Here is a 27351-nt window from a genome sequence, read left to right on the forward strand (position 1 = left end):
ATCAAGACTCAAGGGGGAAGGACAAGGAAATTGTATATAGTCACTCGTTCTAGCGAACTCTAGGAGTTTACCAGTGGTAACAATCACAATCACAGTACTTATACCAAGCATTGCTAATTACTGTAAGAGACAACTCTAAGTGTTGTTATAAACCCTTTAGCTTTACCGAATCCCTTAGACAACCTGCCTACTTATCCCGCTTTACCTACCTCCGTCTAGACCCTTTTAGAAGAAGTCTGAGTTAGGTTCGTCATACATTGTTACCACTCCCTTTGTTCTATTATAGTTTAGAACGGAGGTAACTTTGACCTTGACATCGATATAGATATTAACGTTACGGCTAAATAACTGTTTGCCTAGCTTGGTTAACTTTAGTAGCGGATCTAGGAGTTAGACTAGAGAGATAAGGCTACTCAAGCTCGAATTAAGGAACTCGAGAACCGCGAAAAGTACTTGTAGAAGCTAGTTAACAAGGCCTATGCCAAAATCGAGGCACTCGAGGGCGCCAAAGCGAAGCGTATCAAGATCGAACTACCTAGCAAATATAGAGGAACTAAGGAGGATCTTATAGGATTCCTAACAAACCTCCGATCCTACTTCTAGCTCAATGATAACAAGTTTCTAGACGACAAGGCCAAAGTCTTCTATATAGCTATAAGACTAGAGGGCAAGGCACTTAGATAGTTTAAGCCTATATAGAATGACTATCTCACGGAGGAAGATAAAGATGACTAAGACACGTTTATATAGGCAGTCTTCCGATCTTACGACCGTTTCGAAGAAGAGCTTTAGAAAGTTTTTAGCGACAAAGACAAGAAAATCTATATATAAGAAAGACTTGCTAATCTCCGATAGACTAAGTTAGTAGCCTCCTATGCTACGCAGTTTAGATAGGACATGCTCAAGTCTTAGCTTAATGATAAGGCATTAATATAATTGTTCTATAATGGCCTGAAGGAAAAGGTTAAGGACAAGCTATATAAGTACGATCGGCCTAAGACTCTAGATAAATATATCGCATAGGCTATTAGGATCGATAATCGACTCTATATATGAGAGTAATAGAAACAAGGTCAAGTAAATAGAACTATGGTTAAGGCTAACAACAAGAAAAAGCGAGCATATATCAGTACCTTATATAAGATATATCCTAGAGCTATAGATATAGATATAGCACAAAAGCAGGACCAAAAGAAGATAACCAAAGACAAGTCCAATGTTACCTATTATAACTATAGAAAGAAAGGGCATTATAAGCAAGAATACCGGAGCCTAAAGAAAGAATAGAAACTAACCCCTAGAAAGGAAATTACGGCTATCGACGAAACCATTAAAGACGTTATCAAAGTAGTAGCTATAAGCTATAAAGACAAGGGCGGTAACATGGACAGTCTCGGATATGATGACAATAGTAAAGACAAACAAGCACCGTACTCCGAACTGGTCACTATAGACCTAGAGATAGGTCTTGCCGAATGGGACATAGTAGGAGAATATGTACCGCCAGTTTCAATTCTCCTAACCTTGAGGCAGTAGGGCTTTACGGTTATACAGAGGCGGGATAGATTATAGACAACCGATACCTAAGGAATCGAAAGACCCGGACCTAATGTTCTATTCCTCTAAGAATAAATCGAATAGTACTATAATAAAGTTTTTCGGCTTAATACGGAACTACATAAACAGGATGAACGCTTGATTTGACTTGCCTAGTAAAGCGATAGAATGAGGGACAAGATAAGGGAACTCCGATATATTATAGAAACTATCAAAGGAGAACAACCTGTGATATATGATAGGCCTGATAGCTATACTAAGTATCTTGACGATTAGTAACTTAGTAACGACGTGTGGAACCTAGAATACTAGTTTATGCGAGCAAACCGTGGGAAAGACAAGCGTATATAGGAAAGTTACTAGAAGAAATACTCCTATCTTAGCACTAGAGTACCTATAGTCTATATATAGTAGGAAGGATTTAGAAAAGAATTCTAATACCTCCTAGGCGACACTATGTGACTATACCCTTGACACGAGGCATATGCGTAAGTGCCCTGGTTCTAGTGTGTGGCGTACAAATGTCGATATCACTTCCGCGACAAATTCGAAAATAACCACTGGCCGACCTGACAAGAAAATGAGGACGGAAGCTTATACCCTATAGAATAGGTCTACGATATAGGAAACAGAGCGGCCGAATTGCTCTAGAAGATCGAAGCCTACGATCTAGAAAGCATTATAATAGTTCTAAGACGAGCCTAGCCTAGGCACTACGGAACCGGACGAGACATATAGGACTCGTGCTAGAGTAACGATTACCTCTATCACGCGGAAGAAAAGAAATTGCAAATTCGGGAGCTTCAGACGAAGCTATAGTATATACAATAGAAAGTAGAACGGACCTAATGGTAGGAAGCCGTAAGCACTTAATGGCTTATAGAGATAAGTACGATTGACGAAGCTGCTATTAGCCAAATAACTAAAGAGGTTAACACTAACCTAGGAAATAGGTCAAGGCCCTTCAAGGGGCCCGGAAACTATTAATGCCCGTGTAGCGGCGAGTGGCAGTATAGTATAGGAGGAACTAGTGTAAGAGACCACTATATCGAGACCTCCCGGCAGAAATATAGGAAATCGCTATAATCTTTAGACGATGGCGGCAAGACAAGCAATTATAGATAATAGCATAGTAGAAACAGCACGAAATGCTTGTACTAGTAGATAGTGGAGTAGAGATAAATCTAATTTCGCCGACACTTGTAAATTAGCTATAGATACCCTAGAGAATGAAGCAGAAGCATAGCATAGTCAAAGGGCTATTTCCGATATAATAGGTATATAGGGAGACTAAACCAATTGACATTACTATAATAGGGAAGACTATAGTAGTCGTATTTAGCATCGTAGATATAGGTAACAACAAAGATATAATATTAGGGTTACTATGGTATAAAGATTATAACCTAGACATTAGCTAGAAGAATAGTAGCTACCTACAACCCCAAATGGAGTTGTATTCGACTAACAAGATAGGGAGCATATAAGGATCGTAAGCAGACAATATTTAGAGAAAGGCATATCCTATAGATCTACCGTAAAAGATAGATAGTAGCAGGCAGACTACTATAGACTCTGGAAGAGGCGGCATAACGACATCGATATCGCGATAGGAGGAACGAGCTAAACCGCCGATAGCTGTTCTCTCTGTTGACGAATATAGAGCACTGTAATTAGAGTAGTAGGTTGAGACAGGAGAAATCGCTAGCATCGCTATAGACGGAACCAAGTTCGTATACTACTAGAAAACCAAGAGACAAGACAAGACTAGGGAAGTACCGAAGGAATACAAAGGACACCTAACATTCGAACTAAAACATCTAGAAGGATTACTAGAATACGGCCTATAGGATTATAAGATTAAGCTTAAGGAAGGAGCATAACTAAAGTTCTTTAAGATTTACTATATAAGCTAGATATAGAACGAAGAACTTAAGTAATATTTAGAGGAAAACCTTCGAAGAGGATATATCTGCCTATTGATATCGTTAGCAGGCTACCTAATCCTGTTTATGCCTAAGAAAGATAGAAAGCTATAGTTATACGTCGACTATTGGTAACTTAACGAACAGACTATGAAAAATCGATACCCGTTACTACTGATCTTACGGCTCTAAGATCAGTTAGCAGGAGCCTAATATTTTACATGTCTTGACTTGCTATCGGCTTATAACTATATATAGATCAAAGAAGGTGACGAGTAGAAAATAGTCTTTAGGATACCCTATAGCCACTATAAGTACCTTGTTATGCCATTTGGACTTATAAACGTGCCGGCAACGTTCTAAGCCCTGATTAATCAAGCTATCCGACCCTTTCTCAACAAATTTATAATATATTATCTCGACGACATACTTATCTTCTCCAAGACGATAGACAAACACCGGAAGCATATAGAAGTAGTGCTAGACACGCTATATACATATAAGCTATTAGTTAACAAGGAAAAGAGCGAATTCCACGTCAGGAAAACGGTGTTTTTAGGATACGAAATATCCCTAGGATAAATCTAGATAGAACCTTCAAAGGTTAAAGCTATTAAGAATTGGCTATGACTAACGTCAGTTACAGAAGTACAAAGTTTTATCGGATTTACGAACTTCTACCGGATGTTTATTAGGAACTTTAGAGCGATCATATGACCTTTATACGAACTTACTAAGAAGAACGCTAAATTCCAATGGGAAGAGCGATACAAGCAAGTATTTATATAGATCTGTAACGCCATTACTAAAGATCTAGTACTAGTACTACTAGACCCTAAGAAGCCATTCGAGGTAGAAATGGACGCTTTAGACTACGCCATCGGAGGACAATTAGGATAACGAGACGGATAAGGGAAGCTATATCCTATAGCCTTCTTTTTAAAGAAACTCGATAGACTATATCTTAATTATCCGATCTATGACAAGGAACTACTTGCAATTATCGAAGCTTTCAAGGAATGGTAACTATACCTTAGCGGTATAATTAAACTAGTATAAGTATATACGGATTATAAGAACCTGTGATACTTTATAACGACAAAGGAGCTTAATAGACGACAAATACGATAGGTAGAATTCCTCGCGGAATTTAACTTTAAGATCCGCTACAAGAAGGGCAAAGAGAACACACGAGCAGACGCTTTAAGTCGACGAACAGATCATACAAAAGGACGAACGGGAACAACACTACCGTTGTTCAAGGAACGAACAGATAGAACGCTATATTACGAAACGCAGACACCTGTAGAAGATAATCTACTTGACTCGTTCCTAAAATGCTACGTAATCTTTCAAGAGGAAAGGATTAACGAGGCATAGTATTAAGTAGCACCCGGACTAGTGGTACCTGACAGAGTAGAAGAGAAAGATAAGAAACTCTAGTACCAAGGCAAAGCGTATATCTACGACAAAGACCAATAGCTATAAATGATTTAAGAACTCTATAAGTCAAAACTCGGAGGATATAAGGGAGTTACGAAGACTGTCGCACAAGTCAAGAGATACTATGACTTTCTATAGTTAATGGCACGAGTTAAGGAAGTTATATAGAGCTACGACATCTATAATCGAAGTAAAACGGCACGACATAAGCTATATAGGCTACTTTAGCTACTACTAATAGCTAACAAACTATAGAGTTTAGTCACAATAGACTTTATTACAAAGCTACTAGAATCTAAGGACATAGCTACAGGAGTAACCTACAATAGTATTCTTATTATAGTAGATCGCCTAACTAAATAGGTATACTTCTTTCCCTATAAGGAGTCCTAGATAGCTAAACAGCTAGCAGACATGATCTATCGGCAAGTTACATCAATATATGCTTGGCCGTAAGAATAGATCACCGATAGAGACACCAAGTTCGTATCGAAGTTCTAGTAAGCGTTAATGTAACAATTAGGTATCAATAGCAAGCTATTAACAGCATATCACCCGCAGACCGACGGACAAACGGAGCGACTAAACCAAGTTGTTAAGCAATACCTCCACTCTTACGTCAATTACTAGCAAGACGACTAGGTCATACTATTACCAACAGTATAACTTGCCTATAATACGACGCTGACAGAAACGACTAAAGTTATACCGTTCTTCGCGAACTACAGATATAAAGCAAACCTTAGGCAAGGACTAGAGGTCATAGTGCCAAGAGCAGCAGTCAAAGCAGAACAGATATACACACTATACGAGAAGCTTAAGAAGGAACTCGAGTTTGTCAAAACCAGAATAAAGAACTACTACGACAAACATAGGCTCGAGGGACCTTGCCTAGAGAGGGGAGATAAAGTCTACCTGATTATATAGAACTTACAAACCAAATAACCAAGTATAAAGCTAGACTTTAAGAAGGTTAGACCCTTCGTTATCAAAGAACGAATCTTAACATCTAACTACCGACTATCATTACTATTATCTATATAACTACAGACAGATGTTTTTTATATTTCACTTCTCAAACTAGCACCAAAGAACGCTAAGGTTGCTATATATATCGAAGTAGAAGATAAGGAAGAAGAATAGGACGTCGAAGAAATTCTAGATTTATACATTATTAACAGGGAACTATAGTACCTAGTCAAATAGCTTGATTTTAGACCAGAAGATAACTCATAGGAACCTATTAAGAACCTGAATTACCCTAAGAAACTTCAGCAGTTCTATTAGAGGAACCCTAATCGACCGAAAGCGACGAACTAGAAACTAACCTAAAATTGGCTAGCAAAGACGGATCTAAAGGAACTTTAGGATATACGGTATCCCAAAGCTATCCGAAATCGGCAGATAGGCGAGATAGGGTCGAAGAAGACGTAGTAACCCCAGAAGCCTCTACTACTACCGCCGCCGTAGCCTCCTCACGCTCTACTCGCTCCAACTCCTCTACACTGTCAATACCCCAAGCAATAGCCCTTATCATCTTCTCAAACCATATCCGTTTTTGCTTCTGAAGACGAAGGACCCGCTCCTCAGCAGCTATAAGTTCATCCTCAAGTTTCTGATGCTAAGCTACGATAGACCGAAGCTAGGCAGGGGAGACGCTAAGAACGTTACAATTCGAGCGTTTGTTACGGACGTACTCTATATATCGAGAAGAGTCAGCTTTCGAGACCTTATATAAACTAAGGCCTTTAGATTTATATAGCAAATAAGGACATATTATTAAAAGGCTATCCGAAGAAAGAATCGCCGTAAGGAGGTGATTAATATAAAGAGTCGATATAGCAGGTTTAGATTTCGACTTCTTTCTTATACAATTAGCTATCTTAATAATATCGTAGGAAGGCAAAGGAAGGAAGAGACTAGGAAATGCAATTACATATAGACAGGGGACGTTAGCGCTATTTAAAACAGACCGGAGTCTTTCGAGGACGAAAGACCTAAAGGAAGGGCATCATATCACGATTTGGCTATATAAGGCGACCCAGCAAGGCGCACAGAACCAATCAGGAACCACAAGACCTAAGGACTAATCAGGAAGTGATCGCAGTGATCGCACTTCGATCAAGACAAACACTTAGGTAACGATCGCAGGATTGTAGTAGCGATCGCACGATCAAGACTCAAGGGGGAAGGACAAGGAAATTGTATATAGTCACTCGTTCTGGCGAACTCTGGGAGTTCACCAATGGTAACAATCACAATCACAGTACTTATACCAAGTATTGCTAATTACTGTAAGAGACAACTCTAAGTGTTATTGTGAACCCTTTGGCTTTACCGAATCCCTTAGACGACCTGCCTGCTTGTCCCGCTTTACCTACCTCCGTCTGGACCCTTTTAGAAGAAGTCTGAGTTAGGTTTGTCATAGATTTCTACTATCTGGTTCATTTGTTTAGACTAGCTATCGGTCTATAGGTAGTGGGCTATAGAAAACAATAGCTTGGTTCTTAGTAGTAAGAATATTTCCTTCTATAGGTCGGATATAAACTTAGGGTCGTGATCACTAATGATCTAGGTAAGTATACCTTAGTTAGTAAATATCTAGGTCCTTAGAAGTATAGTTACTTATTCTTTAGCTATATATATCTAGTAGCCTATTATAAGTAGCTTTTTTTTACTAAACTTATATATTATAGTATAGAGCATATCTACTAGTATATAGCCTTTAAGTGACTAGAGGGTCCTTATGGCTAGAGCCGGCGGCAAGTTAGTAATAAAGTCTATAGCTACTATATAGAATAGTATCGGCTAGGTCCGAATTAGCTAGAGTTCCCCTAGTAGTAGGTTCCGGTTAGTCAAGTTTGCCTAGTATACCTTATAGTACTATATGAACTTTAAAACTTTCTAAGCCTTCTTATAGAAATAGATAGCTATAAGCTCGTTTATTATCTTGTTTTCACCGAAATAGTATATATCATTATAAACAATTTGAAGGATTAGGTTAATATAGCTTTTAGGTAGGCAGAGTCTCCTAGTACTATCGAAGTCAATATAGAAAAGTAGCCCGTTTGTTAGTTCAAACGGTCCTATAGGTAGTTTTAGCTATCTACGTTTTCTAACCCTATCCTAGTCATTTCTAACTAGGTCCTTCTCGCTTTTATGAAATATATAGTAGATAGGTCTGTACTTACGGTCCTTAGAATAGCTAGTAATGATCCTAGCTCTAAACTCGTTATTAAGCACCGGTTCTATAATAGTCATGTCTACTATAAAGATATCCTTATCCTACTACTCGCTCTAGATGTCTCTAAGTTCGTTAGCTAGGCTATCCTTAACCTTTAGATTTTCCTATTCCTATATAGGTGATCTTAATAGTATATTAGGTATAATATTTAAGGTTCCTAAGATATAGAAGATATTAAGGTTAAATCCGGATAGGTAATTAGCGGTATTAGCTAGTTTAAGATTAGCCTTAGCTAGATCTATCGTAATTAGGGACGTATACTTTATAATCCCTTTTATAGGAGTATAGTTAGTAAGGACATTAACTAGATACCTATTCGATTAGACTATCTTCCTAAGCTTCCTAATTACCTAGACAAGTATAGTAATCTCTATTATAGTATATCTATAGTACCTTTTTATATTAGTAGTCGCCTATAATATAAATAGAATAGGTTACACTTTACTTATAAGAATGTCCCTACTAGGAATCTTCTCTCTATCCCAGTCGCCTTTAAGTTAGAAGGCAATAACGCTATAACCGTTATAATATATATCTAGCTTTAGGAATAGAGGCTTTTCTAGGCAGTAGTGATAGAGGAACTCCTAGTTATATAAGTGCTCCTATAATAGTTAGAAAGATTCAAGTTCCTCTTTGGTTAGGGTGAATTTGATAGTAGATATGACCGCTTTCCGGGTATATTTAGCTTTCCTAGGGTTCAATTTTCCTTCCTTCCGGGCGGCTACCATTAGAGCCGTCTTCTAGGCCTAGAGTAGCCTTACTTTGGCATTAAACTATAGAATGCCTTTCCTAAGCTATCTAGCCATTCTAAGGTAATGCTCTAAGCTATCGAGAGTATTTAGAAACTTTAGCTTCTTAAAGGCAGTAATACGGTTGTCGGTTTTAGTAATACCTTTACTATTTATAACGTACCTAAGGAGTCTTATAGCTAGGTAACCTATAAAGGATTTAGCTATACTAATATAAATATAGGCCTTATTAGAGATTTCGTAAACGGTATATAGATATTCTAGGTATTCTTCCTCTATTTTGCTAAAGATAATGATATCGTTAATATATACCCTAACGAAATGGCGGTATTTAAGGAAAAGGCTATCTATATAGCGTTATACAAATATAGGTATGTTTTTAAAACTTATAAGTACTATATTAGATTTTTCTAGATCATAGTAGCTTATAACTACTATATAGTTACTATACTCCTTAGTAACTAGTAACTAGTAGAAGAATCCTAAGGTATCTAAGGCTATAAAGAACTTGTTACTAACTATAGCAGCTATAATGTCGTCCTAGTTAGGCAAGGGGTAAATATCTAGAACCGTAATTATATTTAATAGTCATAGGTTGACTATACTTCGGCTCTTCTCAACCTTTACTCCTAGCTTTTCGGAAACCTTCCTCTATACAATAAATACTAGGCATATAATAGGGGTTAGTTTATCTATAAAAGTGAATGTGCCAGATACCTAGAGCTAATTATAATACTTGTCTAGAGCCTTATAATCTTTAAGCCCTATTAGATACGGTCTGACCATACAGACTTGCTTTTACTAACTATTAACTAGGTTAATCTGTATCTTCTAGCTTTCTAGCATTAGTACGATTCCCTTATCACGGTAAAGGTCATATCTATCTAGAAGTTCCTTTACCTTAAGCGTGAACTTAGGATTTACATTAGTAATACTAATACTATCCTTGCTTTTAATGGCTAGGATATCGTTAGGTTTCTTAATACTATAGGATAGGGTATAGAAGTTGACTCCGTTCGGCGGCTAAAGGTCCTAGCCATTGTCGCTAGTATCTTCCTAGTAATATACGTACTAGGCTCCCTCTAGCTTTTCCTTTAGCTCCTATTTAGTAATTCCATTCTAAACCTTAGTTTATATATCCTCTATATTGCTTATATTAACTTAGGCAGTAGTATCCTCTCTATAGTATTCTAAGAGGTAGCTAATCTTGTCTTCTTTCTAGATAACTATAGGGGTATTAGTATTATTTCTAACAATAGCTACCTAGGGTATATACTAGTTAACTATAGTATCCTAGCCTCTATCTTAGCTAGTAGTAAAGTGGAAGTACTTGTTCTCTAGAATATTATTAAGCAATAGAATAAAGTATGTCTTGACTATCTAGGTAGAGTATATAGGAATGACAATATACTAGATAGTAGTAACCTTTCAAGAGTTAGGCTTAGGGTTCTTCTTTATAACGTCTCTATAAACCTTTATATTTACTAGTGATCTAAAGATATGGATACCCTTGACGAAGTTAATTTTAACACCATAAGCCATTATGAAGTCGGTACCTAAGAGCATTTTTAGAGCTAGTTTATCGATAATATCGGCCGTAATATGGATATACCCATTAATTAGCGTATTCCTAGCTTCCCCTGAGATATAAAAGTCAAATTCGACCTATTTACTAATCTTAGTCTTTAAATTGACTCCCTTAAAGGTACAAGGCTCGCCCTTAATCCATTAGGGATTCTTTACCTATTAAGAGATCTATATCTAGTTAACTAGGTTAGTTAAACTGCCTATATCAAAATAGATATCTATAGTCTAGTCTCTTAGGTTAGCTCGAACCGGAATATATAGGTAGGACGTTTTCCTTAGCCGGTAGAAGGGTATTTCTATACTTAGATTGGCTTCTACCACTTAGCCGGGCTTAAAGGACAGGAGTGTAGTTTTCTATTATTATTCCTCGGTCAATTCTAACAGGGTAGCCGCTCCTTCTATAAAGTCCCGTTCTACCTAGGGGAGGTCCTCCTTTGGCAGTTTAGGTAGGTATAGTTTCTTTCTATAATCCTAACGTAGGTAGCGGTATAATGCTCCTTAGCTTACGAATAACTGTTTATAGAGCCTATAGACATTGCCGTTTTCCTAGATATAGTCTTCCTTAGTAGTGCTAAGGAAGTATACCTCTCTATTGCTATTATCTCTATTAGTCTCGGATTTATAGTCGCTAATTAGGAGATAGCTAGTAGCTTTAAGCTCTTTATATTCGGCTTTAGCTTTCTTATCTTTACTAGATACTACTATAGTATTATAGTAATAGTAAGTGCTATCCTTATTAATATGCTTCTAGCTATAGCGATAGAACCGTTAGAAGTAGGGATTCCGTTTACTATATCTGCCCTTTTCCTAGGCTCTAGTGCTCTAGGGACGGTTGCCTCTGCCTTAGTCATTACGGTCTTTTAGGCAAGGCTCCTAATCCTAGCTTTAGTATCGCTCTCCTTGCGGAAGATACCTATATTTCTATTTCTCTCTTTGCCTATAGTGGTTAGACCGGTACTATTAGCCTTGATTACCCTATCTTAGCTTAGTATATGACTAGTTAGCCTAGGCTTTAGGACTACTATTGCTACCGCTATCACTATTGCTTAGTCTGTTAGATATATCTTTAACATTAAATATAATAGCCTTCTATAGCCTCCTTTTGGCTTTAAGCTCTTTAGATAGTACCTCCTATTTTCTAGTAATATATAAGAGGTACTAGTCAAGTATATCTATTTTCTATAGCTTAGGATAGAGCTTATAGAGCGCTAGGGTCATTGCTAACCAAAGTCTGGTCAAAAGCTAGTAGTTCGTCTTATCTCCCTAGACTTAGATATAATAGAAGAGGTCCATCGCAAACTTATAGATTGATTCACCTATAATAAGGTCATCCTTAGTATAGCTGTTCTAGACTAGCCATTAGCCTACCTAATTAAACTAGATGCCAAACCATTCCTTAATCCTTTAGAGCTATATCTCTATACTTAAGCAGAGGGTTTCCTTCTTAATAGGCGACAGTTACTATTTATACTACTATAGAGCTAACCTATAGAATAATACCTATAGGTCATTCTATGGAAGGAGTTCCTTAGAGACGTTTCCTTTAACCGTATTATAGATACGCTTAATCTAAAGGTTAGCATCTATATAATAATAGATCTTCTTATAATAGAAGATTAGCTAGCCATTGGTAATCTTTTAGTTAATATCTAGCTAGAGTAAACTAATATTAGTAATCTTTTATACCTAGTTAGTAGCTAGTTATAGTAATATATATACTAGCTATAGCTAAAGGGAACTAATATCTATTAGTTTAGTTATAGCGTTCTATAGGAGTCTAACTATAGCCTATTAGAGCAGTCTTATAATTATCTCCTCGATTAAATCTAATAGTAAGAAAGGTATATACCCCCTAGTTAAGGTATCTCTTACTAGTATCGGCATTACTATTAGCAATCCTTTCATTAAATAGGCCGTTAGTCAAAGGTTTTAAGAGGACCCTTATTAAGGTTTTTCCCTTTCTAGAAGCTCCCTTAGTACATTAGTTATAATTGCTTATTAGATTTAATAGACCCTATAAGTCTCTTACATCTTTACAAATACCCTACCAAAACATACGAAACTACCATCGCTAGAAAGCTCTCGAAAAATGCTATCTAACGGCATTACTTTCAACTACACACGAGCCATTACGGGTATACAACAGGCACAGCAGGCGTAGGAACCAGACCCGACTATAATCTAACCGTACCTCGCGTGCCCGTCAAAATTTTCGCCGTATAGACTACCTAGCGCCCCTAAACGTAACGTCGATTTAAGGCCTAACGCTAAGCTACTAAGTAGGGAGGCCTATAGCTTTAAACTAATTAAAAGGGGGCCTATTATAGGCCTACCTTACCCTAGATATCAAGGAGCTAAGGGGTCTTATTATATAACTAGTTAACCTCGTACTAAGCCCTAAACAAGGCAAGGTATAAGACCTTGCTAATAGGCTCTCATAAGGCCTTATAACTATTATTATAAGCCTAGTTCTAAACCTATAGGAACTTATAGCTAAGGAAATCAAAAAGGGGCTTAGAGAAGCCCTAAAGGCTACCCCCTGCCCTACCTAGGCGTAGGTAGCCATAGGCTCGTAATAAGAGGTAATAGGCCCCTAGGGAGGCCTACCATTAGCCAAGGCAGTGCTATTACGGGCCTTATAAGAGATTACAATATAGAACGTAAGCTTATAGGAGAACCTTAAAGCCTAAACCCTAGCTAAAATAGTCTAAGTAATTAATAGGGCTTCTAGCCGCTAGGGAGCCGTTATAGCTAGGAAGCTCCTAAGTAGGGATATAGTAATAGTCTTTAAAGACAAGGCTATTAAGGATCAGTATTCGGTTAATAAGCGATAGATGGCTATAGCCTTTAGAGAGAAGGCTAGAGAGGTTGGCAAGGCCTATATAGTCCTAGCTAAAGGAGTCTAGAAGGAGGAGCTATAGGGGGTTAGTGTATAAGACTTTAAAGGGGCTATAGGCCTATACTCGATCGAAATAGTCAAGTTCCGGCTGCTAAAGAGCCTGTAGAGGAAGTAGGCCACGGTACTTCTAGGCCTATAGGACCTTAAAGAGGCCTAGAAGGCATATAACGAGGGCATAGTCCAGGATACCTAGGTACTGGACTATAAGCCTTACTAGGATGCTCTAGAGCTAAGATAATACTATAGGTATTAGAGCTTTGGCTATACCTAGTAGTATTACTAGTAGCCGGCCTATTATAGCTATTATAGTATAAAGGCCTATAGGGAAGGGGGGAAGGCTAGGGAGGCCTAGTGCTCTACCTACTCTAACTAACTCCCTTATAGGTATATAGCCTATAGGGGCCCTTATATAGCGTAGTATAGGGGCTGCCTAAAGAAAGTTAAGGCCTAGGAAAGGGCTAGGGAGGCCTACTAGTATAGACCCTAAACCTTCTAACTATTAAAGCAACTATACTAGAAGGTAGCCTTTGAGTTTAGTAACTAGCCAGAAGATAATAACCACTATTAAACTAGGGCCAAATGCCCCTATAGGAGGCCTACCCTGGCCTAACAGGCGGTTAGGAGTACTTTATTTAATGCCTAATAGACCTATTTCTATAGCCTAGAACCCCCTCCTTTTCATAACTAGCTAAGGGGGTAACAGTTATAGAGCTAATTACTATACCTTTAGCCTCTGCTCTAGTTACCTTAAATATAAATTAAGATCCTTTAGTAGAATACCTAAGGTAATAAACAGGCCCTTAAGGTCCTACTAGAGGAGGCTAAATATGACCTACTAGCTATCTAGGAACCGTAGATTAACCGGTTTATAGCGTTAATATATTACCCCTAGGCTTCAAAATACTACCTAGTTTATAAGCCTAAGGGCAAGGCAGCTATTCTAGTAGCTAAGCGCTTTTTAGTTAGCTAGTAGGACTATTTGGTAGAGGAGAATTAATATAAGGTGACCTTTCTGGCCCTAGGAGAGAGGGGGTTCGAGCTCTAATTAGTCTATAATAACAAGGGGGAGCAGGCCCTCTTATAGGACCTACTAGCCCTACTTTAGCTAACCTACCCCCTGGTTCTTATAGGTAACTTTAACCTTTACTACCTAGTCTAGGACCTATTTGATAGGCTTAGTTTAGGGGCTAGGGACCTCCTTAGCTTTATAAATTAGTAAGACCTTAACCTATATATACCCTATAGCTAAGTCACTAGGGCCCCCTAGGGGGACTAACGTGGCCAGCCTTCTATAATAGACCTATTCTAGGCCTCGGCCGGGCTAAAAGTAACCTATAGGGACATTACGGAATATAGGAAATCCGACTACTACCTATAGGCACTATACGTCTCCTTCCAGGGGACTAGTAGGCCTATACTAGCTAGCAAAGGGTAGGACTAGAGTAGCCTAGATCAGGAGGTCGTATAGGCCGAAGCGGCTTACCTCCTACTCTAGCTTGGTAGATAGGTATCGGCCCGGGCTAGGCCTATCTTCTAGGGCCTAGAGGAGCTTCTATAGGCCTTTAACAGGCTTATAGAGGCCCTTAGGGAGATAGCTTCGGTCTTAGCTCTGGTAAAGAAGGCTAGTATAGGTGGCAAACGAGCTTGATAGTAGATAAAGGAGGTATAAGAGGCCTAGAAGAGGGCTAAGGAGGTAGAGAGAGCCTATAAGAGCACCCTGAACCCCTATATATAGGAGGCACTTTGGCAGGCCTTATAGGACTAGGCTAAGACTATTATAGCTATAAAGACTAAGAGCTAGAGAGCTATATTATAGGAGTTAACTAACCGGCCGGACCTACTATAGAGGCTAGAGCAATAGGCAAGGCTATAAAGCTATTTACTAGTCGACCTTCTAAAGCTCCTAGCCTTCGAAGGAGGGCTTATAACCTACTAATAGAAGGCTAAAGCACTAGCCGATAAGTTCTTTCCGAACCCGGAAGCAGACCTATTAGATATTAACGACCTAGATCTAAATAACCATTAGGAGCCGAAGTTCGAAATAAGCTAAGAGGTTATAGTAGGCGAAGTTAAGGTAGTTCTGACTAGGGTAGCCCTATAGAAAGCCCTAAGGGAGGACCTCCTCCCTATAGGTCTATTAAAGGCCTATAGGCGGCCGCTCTACCGAATACTAGCAAAACTAGCCTTAGAGAGCCTATAGCTTAGCTATTTTTCAGCCTAGTTTAAAAGGGCCAAGATAGTAGTCTTCTATAAGCCTAGCAAACCCTTATAGGCCTACTTTACCCTAGGTAGCTATAGGCCTATAACCTTCCTACTAATAGTAGGTAAGGTACTAGAGGCTATAGTTACCTAGAAGGTAACGGCCATTATAAAGGCCTATAGGCTCCTCCCGGCTAAATAGATAGGTAACTAGGAACATAGGTCTACCGAATTAGCTATCTAGCTTATTATAGCTTAGGTTTAGGAGGCTTAGAGGCATAAGGTAGCTGCCTCCCTCCTATAGCTCGATATCTTAGGGGCTTTCGACACTATTAACCACACCCGGCTATTAGCCACTTTATAGAGCTAGGGCTTCCCAAAGTAGGTAGTAGTCTAGGTTAGGGAGTGGCTATAGGATAGGGTAGCTATCCTTTACTTCGATAGCTAGGAAATAGAGGATATAGCAATGAGGGCTAGGGTCCTATAGGGGTTACCCCTCTCCCCTATACTATTTATCCTCTATATAGCCTCCCTCTACTAGGCCATTTGCTAGGCTAGCCCTATAGTTAGTTTAATAGGCTTTGCTAACGATACTAACCTCCTAGCCTTTAGGAGGGCCGAGAAGGCCTATAATAGCTAGCTATAGAGGGCCTAGAAGGCCTGCCTTTAGTAGGCTAGGACCTGGGGTATAGCTTTTGCCCTAGAAAAGTGTAAGCTTATCTACTTTAACAGGGGCTAGAAATAGTAGTTATAGCCGTTAGAGCTCTTACGGCCCGGAGGGGGTACTACTACTATAGCCCTATTAAAGTCGGCTAGGTTCCTTAGGGTCTGGCTAGACTAAAGGCTATAGTAAGGCCTTTATTATATAAAGGTAGCTAAGAAGTTAGAAACCTACGAGTTTGCCCTAACTAGGCTCACTACAAAGACCTAGGGCCCCGGCCTCCTATAGGCCTATAAGGTCTATACCAAGTATATCTATAGCGCCCTAGCTTATAGGGCCTCGAACTTCTATAAGCCTACCAAGCTAGGGGGTAAGCTAGAAGGCCCTGCTAAGGAACTATCGAAGGCCTAATATAGGGCCCTTCGAGTAATTACTAGGGCCTATAAGGCTACCCCTATCCGGTGCCTCGAAATAGAAGCTTAGGTGCCGCCCCTCGACCTCTATCTTAATAAGAGGCTAGCCGACTTCGAAGCTAAACTCGACTAGCCACTCCTATAGACTAGGATAGGCCTAGGGGCCCCCTAGGTCCCTATAAGGGCTCTTATCTAATAGGCCTACAATAGGCTAAGCTAGAGGTTCTAGAGGAGAAGGACTAGGGCAAGGGGCTAGGAACTAAGGCCTATAGCCCTAGAGGTAGCAAGATCGACAGTCCGGTAGTAGGTTTAGGAGGGCTATAGAGAGGGTCAACCCCCCCTATAGACTCTATAAAGAAGGCTATAGGCTACGGAACTGGCTATAGTAGTAAGCTAGAGCAGCCGCTAGAGGGCTAACCAAGCCGGTAGGAGGATATAGCGTATATTAGACAAGGACCCCCTATGCCTAGTTTTTATAGGGGAAGGCCTACAAAGGCACTAGGGCCTAACGAAGGCCTAGAGCTCCCTATTAGTATAGGCCCATATAGGGGCTATTAGCCTCCGTGACTTCCTTTTTAGGGTTTAAGTCCTAGAGGTCAGTACCCCCTACTATACCTATAGCTAGGGGAGGGAAACTATAGAGCACCTAGTCGTATAGTGCCTAAACCTACTAAGAAGCCGAAGGTGGGAATCCTAGGAAATACGGTCCTAAAGGGACTTAGACCTCGTCTTACAGGGTATAGGGGCCTGTAACTATCGGCTAGTAAGGAGGGTTCTATAGTAGCTAATAGACCTAGGGAGGCTCCTAGAATACTACCTTATAAGGAGGCTAAACAAGGAGGGAAGGCCTCTATAGGGCTAGTCTAGCCACTTCTCCTTTTCTTTATAATGTATTAGTACTCTAGATTAGGCGTTAAAGGCAGGACAGAGGTTTTTATCCGGCCTATTAGGCACGGTTTCCTTTGTATATAACTAGAGAGGCTCTAGCATGCTTATTAGTATAACGGTATAGGACTAATAATAATAATAATAATAATTAGTTATAATTATAGTTTAGGTAATTCTAATAGGTCTACTTAGTATCTAATTATCTTATTAACTTAGACTTATTAGGTTTAGTTTAGGCCTTAGTGTCTCTAGTAGATCTAGTAGATTAATAAGTAGAATTATCCTTTATAAGGCCGTTTCTAGTAGTATAGTAAATTATTAAACTAGGCCATTAGGACTTAGTATTTTTAAGGTCTTTAAAGGTCCCCTAAGTTAGGATTCCTCCTAAACTTATACTTCTAGCGTAGCTCTCGTTTCTAATAGTAATAGTAAGATAAGCGTTTAGTTTATAAGCTAAGGAAGGCGCTTAATAAAGCGGTTTATAAGTCCTTTTAATATATATTTATTAAGATTCTATAACTCTAGGTAATCTTTATTAATTAGGTAGTTATTAAAGTCTTATATATAAGCTAAGTACTAGTTAGCCTCCTTAAGAGATATCACTAGCTTAAGGATTTAAAATTCTATTAGAGTAAGCCTCTAAACCTAACGTTAATAAGCGTTTCTAATGACAAAGTAGTAAGTCTAATATATTTATTATAATTTAGGCTTATTTATCAGATCTTAATAGAGTTACTATTGCTATTATATCTAACTATTTAGGCGTTTACTTAAGCAAAGGGATATAGTTACTTACTTAGGCAAATAGTCTCTTATAGCGTTTGAACACTTATAATTAGTAATAAGATTATAGATTCAAACTAGTAGTAGGTACTACTTATTATAGCTTAGTAACTATAATTAGTATAGCTCTAAAAAGGCTATAAATAGGTACGACACTATAGCGGTATTCGCGCCGTAGGCAACACTCCTAGACTAACTATTATGGTCTATAGAAGTAGGTAATAAAAGCGTTAATTGTTCTAAGTGCCAGAGGCACTTAGAGATGCTGTCTAAATATATGTTAACACCCTGGCTCGTTATCCCTGTTGGTGGGTCAGTCAGATCTGACCTACTAGCAGTCATATACTGTAACAATACCTGCGTTATCGAGGCAGACACAGATTGCAATCCCTATTCAATTTGCGATGGTTTTTGAAGTCAATAACGACCTGTCTCTGTGGACCTCGAGTACGGTTCGCGATATCAAAAACGGAGGCGGGGAGCAACCAACTTGAACCTATCGACGATGAGACGAGAGAAGAATTGAAGACCAAAAGGAAACTACCAGAACTCAGTTTTCAAATAATTATTGGTTTATTACGGACGAAGTACCCCGTACTGGCTGTCCAAAACTCCTCGGGTATCGCGTACCGAAGGCAGGATTGCGGCAAAGCATGCTAACTCGAGACGAAACCTCTGAATGTGGCTCGTCGAGGGTAGTATTTGGAGGCCTCTCTGCCTCTTACTCACATTGAGCATCTGACTCTGCCCGGAAGCTTGTTGATTGTGACAACTGCTTGAATCGTGCATTTCTTCAGAGCATCGGCAGAGGCACTGTTCGAACGGCCTCGAGTCAAGATCATGGGAAAATGGAGAATACAATGGTGGGCAACCCTAACCCAGGAAAGCATATGACAGAAGTCTTGCGTTGCTGCGGCTTTCCCAAAGTGTGTGATTGATGAGTGGTTGCGAGTCTTTGGTGGTGGTGGTCATGCTTGGCCGTGCTTGGCCCGCAGGATCTTTCAGCTCCCCACACCCAAGGGACAAGGAAGCCCCACGATTGGTGCCTGGGCCGCTTCGAGATCCAGCGCCGCGGCCAGGATATGGCTGCTTGCCGCGAGCCGACAGCGGCCTTTAATGGCGGCCCCTGCCACCCGACCCCACGGTCCCTCTACACTCCATTGGGAAGAACGGGATGAAAGGAAAGCAACCATAAATAAGGGCCAGGAACGGGAACAGGCAAGGCACAGGAACAGGAACACCCAGAGAACCCCACATTCCTGCCCTAATTACGCAATACTTGCACATCCAAGGGTTCAGAGCGGGAAGGTACGCATTACTGCTTCCGCAGACAGGTCAGGGTCGACTGGGCCAACTCCCACAGGTACATAATTCTTCCTTTGGTGCAAAGCGGCGTGGCACACTGCCAGTACAAGGCGACGAGATGCCCAGCAAAGGGGTCCACGTCTTCACCTACATTGCAGCGCACGGCTGCTCCATCGAGCTGTCGGTACCGGGACGGACTGTTACGGTTAAGGAGCTGCACCGCTTCTCGGACGTCGCGCTCGAGGTAGAGTCGTCGGAGATCAAAAGCCTCTTCGATAAGCGAGGCAAGTTCATCTTCAAGGTCTTCCGGAATGGTAAACAGATCACGGAGCAATGGATCGACGTGAATGCCATCACGGGTAACGCCAGTGGTGGCACCATGGAGTCCATTGCCGACACACCCTCCATCTTCCACGACGACCTCATCGTCTCGTACGGCCTGTACGAGGCCGGCAAGGGCCATGACCTACTGCCCAATCGCCACCAGTGCTACGTCACCGTCAGCCCCAATTATGAACGGTGGATGGCCAAGCTGGCGCCCCCGGGCTCCGAGCTGGAGAAGAAGCCCTTCCGCCGGCTCGTTCTGCCCTCGGCCCACGATGTGGGCATGAACAGCATGGAAAGCAGCGACGCGGTGCTGCGGTGCGTCGGCGGCGCCGTCGTCGGCCAACTCATCAACGACAACCGCGTCCTGACCAAGCTCGCCGACAAGTTGTCGGCCGACGCCATTGCCCTCATCGCGCCCAACATCATCTACAGCCTGGCCATCACCCAGAAAGACTCCCTCGAGGCCATGCTCAAGATCGGCGCCCGCTACTTCGAGTTCCGCCCCGCGCGCCTCCACACCGCCGTCCGTTCCAAGGGCGCCCTCCCCGACCGCCTGTACTTCCAGCACAGCGCCATCCCGGGCATGGCGTACGACGCCTTTCTGGCCGGCGTCGTGTCCTTCTTGCGCGCCCACCCGGCCGAGATCATCGTGGTGCAGCTGCGCTGGGACGGCGTGCCCGACGCGTGCGCCAAGCCGTTGGCCGAGGAGAAGAAGCGCTACCTCGAGGACGCGCTGCGCCCGGCCAAGGGCGAGATCGTGGCCGGCAACCTGCAGGACATGAAGAAGCTGACCATCGAGCAGCTGCGCCGGGACCGCAAGCGCCTCATCATGCTCGACAGCGTCGACTCGCTGTCCACGTACACGGACGAGGGCAACGCCACCCTCACCGGGGACAGCATCCTCCAGGCCCTGCCCCGCGTGCTGACGCGGGAGAACCAGCGGGGCAAGGCATTTATTAACATCCAGTGCCAGGCGACAGCCTCCAACATCACAAAGGCGGTCGTCTACTCTGTTCTGGAAGCCGGCGCCACCACTAGCTGCCTGTTGGCGACCAAGGGCTTGTGCGACCACAAGACGCTGCCCTGGTGCAGGGATAACGTCCTACGCACCTGTGATCCGGACCAGCTGGTCGTCCTGATGAACGATTTTATAGACGGCGCCACGGCTGACGTTGCCGTGCAGCTGAGCAGACAACGGCTGGAGAAGTGAGGGGGAAGAAAGATCTATTGTCGCGCATTTTTTACGAATGCAATGATGTATGATTTTCCTCTGCCTTTTTTTCGCCATGATCTGTCAAATGCGCGCGGGGCCCCGATGAACTAAACTAACATTGGTATCTCGTTTCGATTGTATGCAACAACTTTTTTGATTTTGGAAACAGGGGCTTGGATTCTCTTGTTAGCGTACTTGAGCGTTTAGCTTAACCGGGACTTTCTTCTGCATGTCGACATGGCAACGACAACGACCATTCTTGACTACCGCGCGTTCGTTAATCACCTTACACTTTTTTTTGGGTCCCCGTGGTTACCCTGCCTCTCTTCTCTTCTTGGCTTTCCAAAGTCCGACGGAGAACCCTTCGGCACCCTGCCCCCCTGGTTTGATTTCCCCTTCCCCTCATGACCGAACAGTGAAACCCCGCACTACGACCTCGCAGGGATAAGCATCGGAGCAGTCGTTGATCGATATTTTATCCTTTGGGAAAATACTACACAATTTCGGCACTATGCCATACCCGTCCCCGGTCTACGTCAACCGCGCCGCCGTCGCCGCAGTCGCCGCCGGCAACACCGCCGCAGCCCCCGCAGGCCCCGGCCCCGACAAGGACGGGACAAGCACTCTTCCTCCGACAGAGACCCGTGAACGCCATCCCCCTCCTTCCTCCCGGGCCCCTGCACTGGCCCTGCACCGCCTCCTCCCCGGCTATGCCGAGACGCCCCTCCACAGCCTCCCCTCGGTAGCCCGGGAGCTCGGCCTCGGACACGTCCTGCTCAAGGACGAGTCCCGGCGGTTCGGCCTGCCGTCGTTCAAGATCCTCGGCGCCTCCTGGGCCGTCTACCGCGCCGTCGCCGAGCACCTGCAGCGGCGGTCGACGGGGCTCGACCACCACGCCGCGGTCTCGCGGCTCCTTGACTCGCTGCGGGGAGCTGGCGGGTGGGGGGCCGACTCACCCGTGGTTGGGCCAACGGCGGCGGCAACGGCGACGGCGACGGCGACGGCGACGGGGAGGGAAATGGGCCTCGGACTGGAACTCGAGATCGTCACATGCACCGAGGGGAACTGGGGCCGGGCGGTGGCCAGGATGGCTGCGTACCTGGGCGCCGCCGCGGTGGTGTACGTGCCCGCACACGTGCCCGAGACGACGCGGGATCTTATCCGGGGCGAGGGCGCCGAGGTGAGGGTGGTCGAGGGGAGCTACGACGCGGCTGTCGACGCCGCGAGGGGCGCGGCCGAGGAGAACGACGGGGCCCTGCTGGTGATGGATATCGGGTGGGAGGGATACGAGACCGTGCCGCAGGTTCGTATTTCTTTTTTTCTTTTCCATTTTTCCCTTTTTTTAACTGCCTTCGCTCTTTTATATTTTATGATTTTCCCCGCTTGTGTCTGAAATGCTCGCAAAGCAAACGAGACTGACTTAACCCTGACGGACGTGATCAAAGTGGGTAGTTGAGGGGTATCAGACCATGCTCGATGAGTTGGATACACAGGTGCTGCGCGTGACGGGCGGGCAGCCAGCCACGCATGCCGTTGTACCAGTAGGTTGCGGCTCGATTGCCCAAGCTGTCGCACAGCACTTCAAACGCCCGGCGAGGGAACCTCAGGGTGGTAGTCGTGCTGCTGCTGGTGCTGCTGGTGCTGGTGCTGCTGCTGCCGCTGTGCTCGGGGTCGAGCCCGACACGGCCGCATGCTTGAGGGCGTCGCTAGAGACAGGGAACATGGTCAGCGTGCCGACGCAGGATAGTATCATGTGTGGGATGAATTGCGGGACGCTGTCGACGGTAGCATGGCCCGTTCTCCGAACCGGTGTAGATGCTTCCGTGGTCGTGAGCGACGTCGAAGCTCACCGCGCCGTCACCGAGTTGGAGGCCCTGGGGATCCAGGCAGGGCCCTGCGGCGCGTCCGCCCTGGCCGCCTTGAAACGAGCCTGCGAGGCCGAGAGGGAGAAGCTGCAATTGTCAGAAAAGTCAGTCGTGATTCTGTTCTCCACCGAAGGCCGAAGAGAATACACGGCGCCGGCATAAACAAGCAGCAAGCCGCCATTGGATGCATATGGTCGCGTATGATGGAAATAAGCCGCTAAACGCCGGATGGAAGGCGCGCGTTCGCTACTCCGATAATGCCGACCAATTGAACGGTGATCCGTGCCTCAAATGAGAATAACAAGAAAACAACACCGGAATGGACTTCCTCGTCGAATTTATCAGGGCGGAGACCCGTCCTTTGGGCAGGTGTGTACAAGAACGCATAATTAATCACCCACGCCCAGCGATAGTGTGGTTTGTCAGACGATTCAAATGGCTGCTCCTGAAGAACAAGAACAACATGGAACCGCGGCCGAAAAGCCAGGGCGGGCTCCTGACGACGCGCCTACGTCACCATCGAGGCCGAAGAATCTTGGGGAGGACCAACAGTCACCGCAAGCCGTCGACAGAGCTAGAACGGATACTCCTCCGGAGCGAGGCTCGCCCGACCTTGGGTCTGCCGGCGTAGGGTCAACAGACAGACGACATGACTCAAATACAGGGAGAGTCTTGGTGACGGACCGGGATCCCACGCCTTATAGCATATTCAGCGGCAAGGAGAAGGGGTTGATCGTTCTCATTGTGTCCGCCGCCGGCTTCTTCTCCAGCGTCAGCACCAACATCTACTTCCCGGCCCTGAACTCCATCGCCCAGGAGTACCGCGTCTCGAGCACGCTCGTCAACTTGACCATCACCGTGTACTTGATCTTCCAGGGGCTCGCCCCGTCGTTCACGGGGTCGCTGTCGGACAGCGTGGGCCGGCGCCCCGTCTACGCCGTCTGCTTCGCCATCTACATCGCGGCCAACGTCGGGCTCGCGCTGCAGCGCCAGTTCGCGGCCCTCGTGGTCCTCCGTTGCCTGCAGAGCAGCGGCAGCAGCGGCACCGTCGCCCTCGGCAACGCAGTCGTCTCCGACCTGGCCGGCCCCGACGAGCGGGGCTCCTACATCGGCTACGTCTCGCTCGGCGGTGTCGTCGGCCTCTCGCTCGGCTCCACCCTCGGCGGCGTCCTCGCCCAGTTCCTGGGCTGGCGGTCCATCTTCTGGTTCCTGACCATCAGCGCCGCCGCCGTCGTCGTACTCATCGCCCTGTTCATGCCGGAGACGGCCCGCGTCGTCGTTGGCGACGGCTCGCTTGCGCCTCCCCGCTGGGACCGCTCGCTATGGGATCTCCTGCCGTCCACCAAGAAGCGCAGGAGGGACACAGAACCGGCCGCACCCGGGGAGGAGGGAGGCACGCAGTCCCCCCGGGGTTCCGCCGCCCGCCGCCGACAGTTCGTCAACCCCTTCATGACCCTCCGGATCTGCGCCGACAAGGAGGCGGGCGTGGTGCTCCTGGTCAGCGGCATCGTCTTCGCCGGCTACACGGCGCTGGTGGGCGCCATCCCGTCGCAGTTCAAGGCGCGCTACGGCTTCAACGACCTGGAGCTCGGCCTGTGCTACCTGCCCATCGGCGTCAGCGCCGCGCTGTCGTCCCTCGCGGTGGGCCGCGCCCTCGACTGGAACTTTGCACGGCACGCGCGCCTGCTCGGCCTGAGCGTCGAGCAGGTCCGGCAGCAGCAGCAGGCCGCGGGCGGCGGCGCTAACAACTCCGGCTTCGCGGTCGAGCGCGTCCGGTGCGAGGTGGCGTTCCCCTCGTTGGCGCTCTTCTGCGCCGGCACCGCCGTGTACGGCTGGCTGCTCTCGTGCCGGACCAGCGTGGCCGGGCCGATGGTCACGCTCTTCGTCCTCGGGTTCGGCGTCAACGGCTGCTACACCATCCTCAGCGTGCTCCTGATCGACGTGTACCCGCGCGCGCCGGCCACGGCGACGGCGGCCAACAACCTGGTCAGGTGCTGGCTCGGAGCGGGCGCGGCGGCCGCCATCGTGCCCATGATCGACTCCATGGGCCCCGGCTGGGCCTTCACCCTCATCGCCCTGCTGGACCTACTCATGGCGCCATTGCTCTGGGTGGTTATGCGCTGGGGTCCCAAGTGGAGGGCGGAGAGAATCGTCGCGGAGAAGGCAAGTGAGGCGAACAGTCAGGAAGAGAAGTAATTTGAAAAGGGGGGGGGGGTTTGAGATGAGCATTCACTTGCACTACTGCGCGATAATAAGGAAAGAATAAAAAGTAGGTTTGGAAAACTGGTCAAGGAGGCGCAGATCTCTGGGTCTTTGCCAGCTGTAGCTGGCAAGTTTCTGGCTCGCATCGATAAGAGAGGGGGAGGATACTCCGCCTTCCCAGGTTGATTCTACGATTGTTGGGACATAACAAGGAAACGTAACGAATTGTATGATGGCCTGCTGAGGCGGGAGATCTCATTGTCTTTCTTTTTCCTCGCTTTCTGCTCCTGACCCCTGTAACATGTTCACCGTGGAGCTAAAAATCAAATCACGGGTTACATCCCTGTTGCTGCTTGGTGGGAGCAACACTTGCTCCGGACCGTCACCAAACACGATCTCCCGGTGACACTTTATGATGTTTGTGGCCTCGCTGGATGTGGCGTACTCGACACAAATGCTGTCAATTATCTATTATCTAGAGAGATGTTGGCCTGGTTCCACTACCGCTTCTTCTCCAAATGGAGCCCAGATTGGTTCTCGTAATCCGTACTTGGGTTGCGTTCGGGTGGATGGATGACTAGGTTGCTCAGCACCCTATCATCTCGAGAGCAGCTGCCGATACCCGGTATCCTCCGAACCAAAGCGAGCAGCAAATCAGGGTGGTGCGGGAAAACTGGGTGGTTGGAAACGAGGCATGGAGTCCGTCGGGCCACATAATATTTTTTTTTTTTTTCCGGTGCTGACGAACCGTTGTTGGAGCGATCTTGATAACTTTACGTTAGTAAAGACGCTGCATGCTGAGATGCATTTTTTTACATTAGCCAAGACCATGAGACCAGGATTCGGAACAAACTCAAGTCCACAATCGCACTCGATGGGACTCGTGGGATAAACCCGAGTTAGCCCGGCGCACCCGGACGGAACAGGGCCAATCAGCCCGGCTGCTGCCCGAGGGAAATGTTGCGTTTAGGGGGTGCCGCTGGTTGGCCGGCACGTGCATGATCGGCTCCAACGCCGAGTCAGGGGCATCCGGAGACGGGCCGAGCGGACTTGGCACGCCAATCCCCCTCGGCGCCCTGAAGTCAAGTACCGGGGTGCGCCTGGGCAGATGAGATTCGTCACGAGCCAGGTCCCGAGCTTTCGCCGTCACCGTGGGGTGGCGGATCCCGAGCCCGGACAAGGCTGCCGGTAGTCAGCGGGCCTCGCAACGCGGGCCTCCCTTGCGAGGCCGTCGCCGTGGACGGATGCGGGCCCAACGGCGAGGCGACTTTTCTGGCGCCGAGGGCGCCGGCGATAGGACGTCACGAAAACAGTCAAGCTATGTGGGCCGTGTATGTACTCTGGTAATGCATGCCGACTATTTGGCCACGCCAGGGCGTCGGCGTTTGCTGCAAAGTCCAAACCACATGTCGTCCTCGAAGTTATGCAATCATCATCCCCCTTCCCTTGTGAAGGTACGCCTCGGCAGCATTTGCCGCCGACAAGGCAGTGGCATCCACAAGGGCAGGCGCCAAGAAGCTACTTTTTTCGCCAAGTGCTTCTTGTTGGATGGATGACGACCACCGCATCAGGTGTGTATTGTGGTACACCAAGTGTAGAGAGCCGAGCCGAGAGAGGTGTGTGTGGAAATACGCAGTCACTGACCGCAAGTCGCAACCGCGCGTGCTCACCCAGTGGTGCCGGATCCATAATTTTTGTCTGTACGGAATTTTGGTGTCCTACCCGAATAACCACCAACAAAACGCACTTAGGACTCCATGTTACCGAACAGTTCAAATTGACAAGCAGCTTCTCTGAGATTGCATCTTTTTTTCGACAATTCGTGGCCGTTTCCTGGTAGCATGTAGCGTGGAGCCGTGGGATGAGAGTGTTGAGAGTACTAAGTGGCAGCGCCTCTTTTCATGGTCTTCCAGGTTCCCCGTTTTGTGGTGATAGAGCGAAGGAAGTTAACGGGGCGAAAGAGGGGTCGCCCATCTATGCTCCATTTGGGGAGGTTTCTCCGAGTGTGGGAATTGGCAGGTGCCACCAGACTCCATGCTGTTGTGGGTTTAAGGGTTTCATAAGGCAGGAGGGAACGGAAGGCACGTTCTC

The 27351-nt window shown here is 45.5% G+C and overlaps 4 protein-coding genes across 4 annotated transcripts; 3 read left to right on the forward strand and 1 right to left on the reverse strand.

The window, feature by feature from the left end:
- Positions 1–8963: 8963 nt before the first annotated feature.
- On the reverse strand, positions 8964–9260 carry MYCTH_2050101 (uncharacterized protein; the record flags this gene model as incomplete). Its single annotated transcript, XM_003658923.1, has 1 exon — positions 8964–9260. A coding segment is annotated over one exon (297 nt), but the record flags the coding sequence as incomplete, so codon positions are not given.
- A 10258-nt stretch (positions 9261–19518) lies between these two features.
- On the forward strand, positions 19519–21447 carry MYCTH_2295439 (uncharacterized protein). The gene has a single exon (XM_003658924.1). It carries the CDS (start codon positions 19772–19774, stop codon positions 21188–21190), a length of 1419 nt encoding a protein of 472 aa, XP_003658972.1. The 5' UTR covers positions 19519–19771; the 3' UTR covers positions 21191–21447.
- On the forward strand, positions 21448–23357 carry MYCTH_2295441 (uncharacterized protein). The gene is made up of 2 exons (XM_003658925.1): positions 21448–22496; positions 22639–23357. Exons 1-2 carry the CDS (start codon positions 21705–21707, stop codon positions 23218–23220), a joined length of 1374 nt encoding a protein of 457 aa, XP_003658973.1. The 5' UTR covers positions 21448–21704; the 3' UTR covers positions 23221–23357.
- Positions 23358–23754: 397 nt separating this feature from the next.
- On the forward strand, positions 23755–25230 carry MYCTH_2030361 (uncharacterized protein; the record flags this gene model as incomplete). The annotated part of the gene is made up of 1 exon (XM_003658926.1): positions 23755–25230. A coding segment is annotated over one exon (1476 nt), but the record flags the coding sequence as incomplete, so codon positions are not given.
- Positions 25231–27351: the final 2121 nt, after the last annotated feature.

This window comes from Thermothelomyces thermophilus, chromosome 1 (genome assembly GCF_000226095.1).
Source record: "Thermothelomyces thermophilus ATCC 42464 chromosome 1, complete sequence".
Lineage (NCBI taxonomy): Eukaryota > Fungi > Ascomycota > Sordariomycetes > Sordariales > Chaetomiaceae > Thermothelomyces > Thermothelomyces thermophilus.

Coding starts and splice junctions, on each gene's coding strand:
- MYCTH_2295439 (XM_003658924.1), top strand. CDS start 19,772: ATGCCCAGCAAAGGGGTCCACGTCTTCACCTACATTGCAGCGCACGGC.
- MYCTH_2295441 (XM_003658925.1), top strand. CDS start 21,705: ATGCCATACCCGTCCCCGGTCTACGTCAACCGCGCCGCCGTCGCCGCA. Junction 22,497..22,638: donor GATACGAGACCGTGCCGCAG/GTTCGTATTTCT, acceptor ACGTGATCAAAG/TGGGTAGTTGAGGGGTATCA.